General features: G+C 40.3%; 3 protein-coding genes across 3 annotated transcripts; 2 read left to right on the forward strand and 1 right to left on the reverse strand.

The window, feature by feature from the left end:
* Window positions 1-561: 561 nt before the first annotated feature.
* On the reverse strand, window positions 562-2369 carry LOC140824140 (UDP-glucosyltransferase 29-like). The gene has a single exon (XM_073185741.1). It carries the CDS (start codon window positions 2180-2182, stop codon window positions 764-766), a length of 1419 nt encoding a protein of 472 aa, XP_073041842.1. The 5' UTR covers window positions 2183-2369; the 3' UTR covers window positions 562-763.
* A 359-nt stretch (window positions 2370-2728) lies between these two features.
* LOC140824149 (glycosyltransferase BC10-like) lies at window positions 2729-4839 on the forward strand. Its single transcript, XM_073185748.1, has 2 exons — window positions 2729-4116; window positions 4604-4839. Exon 1 carries the CDS (start codon window positions 3021-3023, stop codon window positions 4113-4115), a length of 1095 nt encoding a protein of 364 aa, XP_073041849.1. The 5' UTR covers window positions 2729-3020; the 3' UTR covers window position 4116; window positions 4604-4839.
* Window positions 4840-5495: 656 nt separating this feature from the next.
* LOC140824154 (uncharacterized) lies at window positions 5496-9557 on the forward strand. Its single transcript, XM_073185753.1, has 3 exons — window positions 5496-5734; window positions 7365-7702; window positions 9117-9557. The coding sequence occupies exons 1-3, from the start codon at window positions 5537-5539 to the stop codon at window positions 9295-9297; spliced, it is 717 nt and encodes a 238-aa protein (XP_073041854.1). The 5' UTR covers window positions 5496-5536; the 3' UTR covers window positions 9298-9557.
* Window positions 9558-9845: the final 288 nt, after the last annotated feature.

A 9845-nucleotide genomic window follows, 5' to 3' on the forward strand; every position in this document is an offset into this window, starting at 1 on the left:
TTTCTTTAAAGAGTAGCAGACAATAAATAATTATATTATTTTCATTTCTATACTTAAAATTTGTTTTCCTTCTCTAAAATGTGTAATACATTTTTTTTCGTCTCTAAATTTTATTTCTCTGGCCTCACCGTTTAGAAAAAATTGTATAATTTTACGTCTAATTGTTTAAACCGTGCAACAATCTAAATACCATGAACTATATTTCCAATCATCATTCCAACCGATACAATTTATTTCTCTGCAACAATACTCCCTCAATTATCTCACTAACTTGACTCATAAATCCAACACACATTACTTTCGAATGAGTAAAGACCATAAATGACAGTGATGCAAATTATTTATATTATTGGACCATAAACCAGGAAAAAGAAACAAAAATATTTCGACTCACTTTGTAACTTTTTTGTGCTAAATAGTAATACAAGATAAAATCATACTATTTGTGTTGCTTCACCTTTCTAGTTTAATGTATCACAAGCTATTTTACAACCATGTATAAAAGGCCAAATGTTTCTGGGCATATAATTGGCACGATTCAATCCAACCAACACTCTCGTTTTCATTAAAGTTTTGAGCTTACATCATACACGTAAAGACATCACATTATATTTTCTGTGATACGACATAATTGAACCATAATTGACCCACTATCAAAAAGAAAACTTTACCAAAAATATACTTTCCCAATCTTTTGCCTACAAGCTTGGATTTGAGAAAAAAATGTAGTACGCTTTGGACCAAGTCGGATTGGATACTATCTCTATTTAACAGCAAATTCATGCCCATAAATGAAAAACTCGTGTCCTTCCATAGAATTTGAAGGCAAAAGTTGAAGCCCACACAATCTGACCAATTCCTCCGCAACCACATCAACCTCTTCCTCCCCTTTCTCCCTCATCTTTTCACTCAATTCCCTCACTTTCAACTTCAAGCTCTGCCCACTTTCCTCCACCACCACCTTCCCAATAACTCTAGCAATCTCCCCTCTGTCAAGATTCCCTTGTGATCTATTCCTCACAACTTCCTCACCAATGCCCACCTCCTCCACCAACCTAGCATTCAATGGCTGATCAAGATGCATCGGAACCGCGATGATAGGCACAGAACAATGAATCCCTTCCATCACTGAACTCCATCCACAGTGACTCAAGAACCCTCCAACGCTCGGATGTGACAAGATTCTTGCTTGTGGTGCCCATCCTTCGACCACCATTCCCCTCTCGCCAACTCTGTCAGCAAACCCTTTCGGGAGTATTTCTTGGATCTCGGTTCCCTGCCCTTGTGGAGACCTTAAAACCAATATGAAATTAGCGCCACTTTTCTCCAGCCCGAGTGCTATCTCTTTCACTTCGCTTTCTTTCAAGAAGTACTCGCTTCCGAATGAAGCGAAAACAGTGGACCCTTCACTTTTCCCGTCCAGCCATTTGATGAACTTGTCATGCTCATGATTCTCACTCGTTTCTGGACACTGAAACAGAGTGCCCACCGGGACAAATTTCTTTCCAGTTATGAAGGAGAGATAGTCAATATACTTCCCCTCTATCTCTCGAAATGACTTGATTAGCACGATTTGGCAAGAACGGTTTACACATTCCCTCAATCTTTCAAAATCACTAGCCTCGATTCCTGTGGACTTCGGGACAAAAGAGTACCTGCCACACTCGCTCTCTCGGAAGTATATACCCGGGAAAGGGTAGTCCGAAGCGGGCTTTTCGAAACAATGGTGCACGAAATAAGAAGATGATGCAGCGCCCGGACTCAGAAACAGCACCGCTGGGATATTATGCGCTGCAGCTTCTTCCGGCACCGATGGGTGGAGGAAATCGTATATAACCAAGTCTGGCTTGAGCGTTCTGAGGAGGGTGGAGATGCGTGGCCTGGACAAGTCCATAGCTTTCTTGAGAGCTGGCATGAGGTGGGGAGGTAAGCCATTGGTGGTGTGGTAATGAGACGGAAGATCAGGGCTTGTTGGGATATGAAGATCAACCAATTTGATCGAAACCGAGTCTTTTTCTGAGAGCTTTCCTCTGATGGAAGCGAGGTTTATCTGCGAAGAAGCCATGTAGACGATGAAGTTTCGGTTTGTGAGAGATTTAGCTAGTTGCAGAAATGGCGAGATATGGCCATAAGCCAACCATGGAAACATCAGAATTCTGATGCTCCTCTTTCTGGTATCCATAAATCACTCTTCAGATCGTTAATTTAATCGAAACTTTTGAGGATACTGAGGAAAGATGAAACAAGAAAACTAAGATTTGTAAACAGAAGCAGAAATGGATAAACTACTGATATATGGTATGAAACGTGGCTCTTGCAATTTGCAAAAGGAATGCATGAAAGCCAGGTGGAGTTGAAGCTGGAAGGAAGGTGGCAAGGTGTCTTTAATTTTTGTTTATTATTTTATTTACATTTAGATATTGAAAATTACATTTTGATACTTCATATTTTTAGATAAATTTTAGAGAAAATATAAAAATTAATCCTGAAAATTAATCTGTTTTGGTTTCGACCACTTAATTGGTCTAATGTTGGTCTTAGTATAATAAATTTGTTTTTTCAGTCCATTTTCTGAAAATTATTATCACTAAACATATGTAATTAATATTGAACAACATTTGAAAATATGATATAAATTTGACGTATTAGAAAATAAAGACCCCGACATAAATATAGTTATCGCACGTTTCTCTTTTCCTACAAAATACTAAATGGGACAGTTTCCTTGGATACATCAACCTTAAAAGAAAATGGGAAAGAAAAAGAAAAAGAAAAAGAAAAAGAAAGAACCAAAGCCTTCTTCATTCCATCATCAATCTTCTTCTCCAACAACAATCGTAACGCTATTTTTACACCATAAACAGCCCTTCGTTCTTCCATAATCCTTATGGTTCTCAGAAAATTCGTGCCATCTGTTACTTTTTACGTTGATATTATACATACAAATTAATCTGTATATCTACACAGATTGAAAGATCCGTTTATACGTGGGGAATCGATCAACATCGGTAAGATTTTTCATGCAATCGTCGTCTTCATCGTCATCAAGGAAGATCGAGGCTGCTATGTTCAACACGCCATTCGTCCTCTCATTCGCTCTCCTGCTCTCGTTCCCGTTGCTTTTCCTCTTTGTCCCACGGATTCTGCCGCCGAGACACGTCGAAATCTCCCTCCCCGACGAGCTCGACGACCTCGCCCTCTTCCGCCGCGCTACCTTAGCGTCCCTCGGCGGCCCCGCCGCCGTATCCCACCTCGGGACCGGCAACGCCAAGCCAAAGATCGCGTTCCTCTTCCTCACCAACACTGATCTTCATTTCGCACCCCTTTGGCAGCTCTTCTTCCGGAACAACGAGCCCCTGTACAACATCTACATTCACGCTGATCCATCGTCCAAGATCACGCCCCCGGAGGGGGTTTTCTCTGGACGTTTCATCGCAGCCAAGAAGACCCAACGCGCCACCCCGTCCCTCGTCTCCGCCGCCCGGCGCCTCCTGGCCACCGCTCTCCTCGACGACCCTTTGAATTCTTACTTCGCCCTCGTTTCCCAACACTGCATCCCTCTGCACTCCTTCAAATTCATGTACAACTCCCTTTTCCTCAAACCTATCGCTGATCCATCTCCATCCACACCTATGTACCGTAGCTTCATCGAAATATTATCCCACGAGCCCCAACTGTGGGACAGATACGTAGCCAGGGGCAAAAATGCAATGTTGCCGGAGGTTCCATTCGATCGGTTTCGGATTGGATCACAGTTCTTCGTTCTAACCCGGCAACACGCGCTGGTGGTGATAAGGGATCGGAGATTGTGGCGCAAGTTTAGGCTGCCGTGCTTGAAGGTCGATTCTTGTTATCCGGAGGAGCATTATTTTCCAACCCTTTTGTCGATGGAGGATCCCGATGGATGCACTCATCATACTCTCACAAGGGTCGATTGGACTGGTAGTATAGGTGGTCATCCGCATACCTACAGGCATGTTGAGGTTTCCTCCACTCTCATCGACGAGCTACGGACGTCGAATTCGAGTTATTCATACATGTTTGCGAGGAAATTTTCACCAGAGTGCTTGCAGCCGTTGCTGGATATCGCGGAGAAGGTCATTTTCAGTGACTGAGGCAAGCATTGATCTTCCTCTTTAACTTTGAGTTTGAGATGAGAAATTTTGAAAAATAACATTTTCTCTACATGAATTTGTTAAAACAGCATAATATAATGTACCAGATTGCATTACATGTTTAAATAAATATGACGAGAATTGATTTAATCACTCGCCATTAACTCTGATTTTCAAAAGTTTCTATCTTTTTGCCTTCTGATTTCTTTGGTGCTAAGATGATGCCACCTTTCTATTTCTGGTTCTTGGTTCCAACGTTTGGGGAAGATCACTTTTATGAAAAATAATCTCTTTAGAAATGCAAGATTCTATTTCTGAAATAATTTCCAACTTATTACATGGATGATAAACTTGACAAATCCTTGTCTGATATTTATTTCTATTGGTGTTTGAAGTATCAAAGTGTTCTAAGACGTTTTTATACGAAATATTGTCTGTTGTTCTTCGTGTATCCAATCGTTTTTATAACAATGGGGATCTCTTCGCAGGTAAATTGTGAGCAATAGATGAAGCTTACGGTGGTGTGCGTGTACATAGGCGGCGACGGGGCGGACTTAGAGTGGAGTTGAGCCACCAAGAGATCACGTCTACTCTGTTTTCCTTGTATCTATTCATTCAACTTTCGAAGAATAGGGAATCTCCCATTTGCTTCTCCCGCCAGCTCCCCATTTCATTATCCTACCTTGTATATATATACATATATATTCTATTTCGATCAGTCTACCACTTTGTGGTTGATGTGCTATATAAACTACCTTTATCTTTGAATTTATTTTCGTAATTACTTTGAATTTGAAACAACATTATATAAAAGATAAAGATACCGTCTCACGGATCCTAATTTGTGAGAGTGGTCAACCTTACCCATATTCACAATAAAAAGTAATATTTTTAGCACAAAAAATAATACTTTTTCATAGATGACACAAATAAAATATCCGTTTCACAAATACGATCCCATGAGACCGTCTCACACAAGTTTTTTTCTAAGATAAAATTTACAAACAATATGGGAAAAAATAAATTTATATTTACTGAAGTTGAAACTTTCAAATTTCAAGAACGTATTTGCATTCAAAAACAAGCCCTAAAACAAGAAACTAAAGCGATGACAATCTATCAAGGGAGGAAATGATGTATAAGGGGATACTTCTAAACTAGATCTAAAAACTTATGCTGACTTGAGTGATTTAATTATTAAAGTAAAAAACCATGTTCAGATTTCAGAAATTCACAATTAATTATTTTAAAAAATCCTACATAAAAAATTGTGTAGGGTAAACCAAACCCACCCATATTCCTATGGGTTTGCGTTCGATCCCGAACCGGCTCGGCGAGACCGTTTCCGGTCCGAATTTAACGCCCCGTTAAGCGTCGAGTTTTTGGCTAAAAAGTTGAAACTCAGTTTTACCACTTGGAAAATGTGGAGAAAGGCTCTGGTTTGCGGCGGCGGAGGAGGCGGAGTAATCCGCCACAGATTCTCACACCCTTTGGCACACCGTCACTGGGGCGCAATAGCATCGTGGCCATCCTCCACCGGCACGGAGGCCGTTAACTCCATGATCCTACGCTCACTTAAAGATCACTACGCTGAAGTCTCCAAAATGACTCCTCCACCCGTAATTATCTCAATCTACAGCTCATGTTTTTGTTTGTTTGTAATATTACAAAATGCTCAGAGCCACTCAAGCTGTTTTGAGTAAATGATTATGATGCCCTCAATATTTGACCGTGCTCGAGTCCTATGCCCGGCCGATCATCTCTCGTCTCCTTAGTGCTCGGCTATCTCGGCCGAGCCCTGTGCTCGGCTATCTCGGCCGAACCCTGTGCTCGGCCGAGCTGCTCGGCCGAGCTAGTGCACGGCTATCTTGGCCGAGCCCTCTGCTCGGCCGAGCTCGGGATAGGGCACGGCCGAGCTGCCGAGCCCTGTGCTCGGCCGAGCTGGTGCTCGGCCGAGCTCGGTAGTGCTCGGCCGAGCTAGTGCTCGGCCGAGCTAGTGCTCGGCCTAGCCCGGGATAGTGCTCGGCCGAGCCCCGGTGGCCGAGCCAAACCATTGGTATCATGTCCAATTAATACGGAGCAAGCTCTTGTCAAACACAGATGCCTATATTACGAATCTCAAGCCCATGTAATCTGCCTATATCTTAATAACTTTGTCAAAAATAAAAGGCGTAAATGAGCCTTGAATGTGCCAGGATCTCGCCGTGTGATTAGAGGCGACAAGGGATCAGGCCGGAATTTCTCCATGTGATTAGAGGTGGCGAGAGGTCCGGCCCTAACTTGCAGTGATCGGAGAAGAGTTTAATTTTATAAGGAAATTTACCTAAAATAGACTTCGGCTCAATATGGTAAGAAGTCCCCTCAACCACTATTAATATCGTGTACATTTTCATGGTGAAGGGCATTCAGGATATAAGACTTTCTTGAGAATTATTTCAGAGGGCATTCTCCCATTCCTTTTTCTAAAGACACAAAAACCCAATCAAAAATCGGAGTGATCATGCCGGAAAAATTCTCGGCACCTTCCAATACCTACTAGTTTCATACAAACCGGTAGTGTTCCATCCGCCCCGGCCCAAACATTGTTGATCTAAAGTGCAAGCTCACCAGACCGAACCCAGGAAAGATTTGGTATCATCAGATTATATGAGAAGAACTAAATGGTTTTAGAAGATGATATTTTTAGTTAGTTTTTTTTGCAAGCGAAATTCTAAAAATCTGTGAAGGAGATTTTGTTTGCGTTAATGTATATAGGGGAAAAATTGGATTATCTGCGCATTGAAACATCTATTACTTGGTTTTCTTTTTCTTTTTGGTGTCTAGGGGCTTTTTGAGATGTTGGATAAATTCTTGCTTTTCTTCTATGTTGTCTTGCTTGCAGCTTGCGTTTTGGTGGTTATACCCGCGAACCTGCAAATGTTTACCTATTGCTCATTTAAACTAAAGCCTGACTTGGTGCAGTACACCTTATATTACAAACCCTGAAATACTAGATGGAACTCAACCTGTAACTTTAAAGTACTACTGTCTCTGTGATATGTGATGAACTGGAGTAAACCAGTTTATTCGTCTGAAAGATAAGTAGCGTAATCCATTGATTTTGTGGGCACATGCACGAGGATTGCCATTTGTGTATTTGCTTATCAAATATTAGTAATTTTACCAATGATTTTGAGATTCTTATTGTATGAAGTACCTGAGTTTGTGTGTCTGACTCACTAATCTTGCGCGCTCCTTCATATTCTACAGAAAATTAGCCCCCCTTCTCCATATACTGTTGTAAAGGGGGCACTTGATAGTGGAGGTCCTGTTCTGAAACGTATGTTCCAAGATGAGGAGATCAGTTTATCAGTAATGCGACTAATAGACATTGTTCCTGGGGAATATAGAGATGACAACGGTGATGGTGACGTCAATCAGTTATTTCTTCATGTTGATATTTCTAAACAAGGGCTAGAGGAGTCTTTGCATTTTCTCTGTGGGCTGTATCCAGATGCTTTAGGTATTCACTCAGTTTCGATGAGACCAAAAGCAGACACTTCAGGATTTCTTGTGGTACCAACTAAATACAATGGCCCTGTTTTTGAGTAAGTTGATATCCTTTTTAAAATGTTAATTCTTCAGGCTTTTGTTTTAAATCAGTTATGCTGCAGGGCAAGGTGATTGAGTTTGTTTATTTCAACTCCTGATGGTCTTGCTTCATCATACAGAATAACTTTGTTAAAATCTTTTGGTTAGTGGCTCCACCGTATTTTATTGTCACTTGAATGTTGTGATTCTGTATTTGTCAGATGTAACTAGAAATAAATTCTTTAGTTTTAAGAATTCAATACTGTAACTTCTCATGGTTTGTCTCACATCGGTCGTGAAAGGCTTGACTTGTGGGTTTATAACCTCTAAAGCACCCTCCCCCCAAATGGCTAGCAGTTTGGGGGTTTGTACTGCACTTCTGCCCAAGGGTTGTAACAAATAGACTAGCAAAAGATTTTGATATAATATTTTGGGACTAGCGCATGAAACAATGATAAAGGAAAGGCAAAAGAAAATAATTTTCAAAAGTCTTTATATTGTACTTTATTGGAGCTACTGCTTCCCAAGGGTTAAAGTTCATGCACATTTGAAAAGAAATATAAATAAAAACTCAGGTAACTACTACCTTGCTGTCTTGCTCAATGGTTTTCAGCTTTCAAACATCTCTTATGAGATGTTGATACCACAGCTGGTCCATTACTTACTAAAACAGTCTGAAGTTGAAAAACATCCTTGGATTAAAACTTTTGAAAAATGTTCTTGTGTTGTATTTTGCTTGTCTTCCTCCCTCTCCGTTACACAAGCTGCATCATAATTATCCTGTATCTTTGCCACCAGTATAATTGGTTTTGAAGGCCCAGTAGCATGCGAAATCATTGATATAGGCAACTTGACATTTACAGGCAATACATAAACTCTCTCCAAACCACTGCATTCAATTGTATAAGCCTTTTGCTTAAGTGCTAAGAAGGGAACCGTGACGAACCAGCTGTAGGAGTTATTGGACACATTTCTGTTGAAATTTCTCTTTTTAGGTAGAATCGTAAGTCGCAGATAGGCACCTTAAAGGTTATAAAATCCGTCTCTCACAAGTTGTAGCCTCATTATGAGATAATTTTTTCATGTCTATGTTGTAGAATATTATCCCTTTCAATTCGATAGGCTCGGGGTCATCTTTTACGTTGCTCTTAGGCTCTAGGGATGTGTGCCTGATTCTGTCTTTTGGCTGCGAGGTTGTTTTGCCATCTTAATTTCCGTTTTGTACCATTACATGCTGTAACCTTTTATGTTATTTTTTGAGTTGTGAAAGCCTATTCTGTTGGTGCAGTGGCTATTTCACCATTAATGCTTTGATTTTGACATGCTTTTCTAAATCTTCATTCTATTCTATCAATAGAATCTTGAAACTTATGGTAGAACTTCAGGGCATTGTCTTAAATGACGTATCGTACATGTATAAACAATTGGCAGAGAAGTCGATGAGAAGCTTCGAGATGCTCTTCATGGTTACATTGAAGAACGAGGGATAAATGAGAGCCTTTTTCCATTTCTACAAGCTTGGCTTTATGTGAAAGATCACAGGGATCTCATGCGCTGGTTCAAAACTGTTGGCCTATTTGTAAATGAGAACCAAAGAACTTTACCAGCTTAATTGTGGATTTCAAAATGGTTTTATGATTGAGAAGGAGTTGGGACGGTTGGAAGATTCTGCTTCTTCAAACGACAGCAATTTTCAAGAATATATTGAATCTATGAATTAAACATCTTGTCTCTGTTTATTAGTGTTTTGTTCCTGAAATAGCACACCGCGTGTTTTGACTTGATACAGAAATATTAGAATGTTTCACTTAATCTTGACAGGACTCAGAAGCCTGAGCAATTTCTCGTATGGGAAAACGCTTTTCCTTTTCATCGACATAGATTTTGCATTTCTTTTTGGAGAGTTTTAAAGTGCTGGGGAATGGGGGGCGTATCGAACCATTAACCTTCCCTATATTTGGAAGGAGTGTCGCTTTTATATATGTATATATCATTCATTTATCTACACAATCTACATTAATATCATCACCATTATCTGCATTAAAATATAATAAACATAGGGATATATCACACGCTAAAAAAGTAAAAACCACTTCATTACTAGGAAACTAGTGGCATTCCAAAACTACGAGAAAGGACTAACAGAACATCCACCACGTT

Source organism: Primulina eburnea, chromosome 1 (genome assembly GCF_022965805.1).
Source record: "Primulina eburnea isolate SZY01 chromosome 1, ASM2296580v1, whole genome shotgun sequence".
NCBI classification, from domain to species: domain Eukaryota; kingdom Viridiplantae; phylum Streptophyta; class Magnoliopsida; order Lamiales; family Gesneriaceae; genus Primulina; species Primulina eburnea.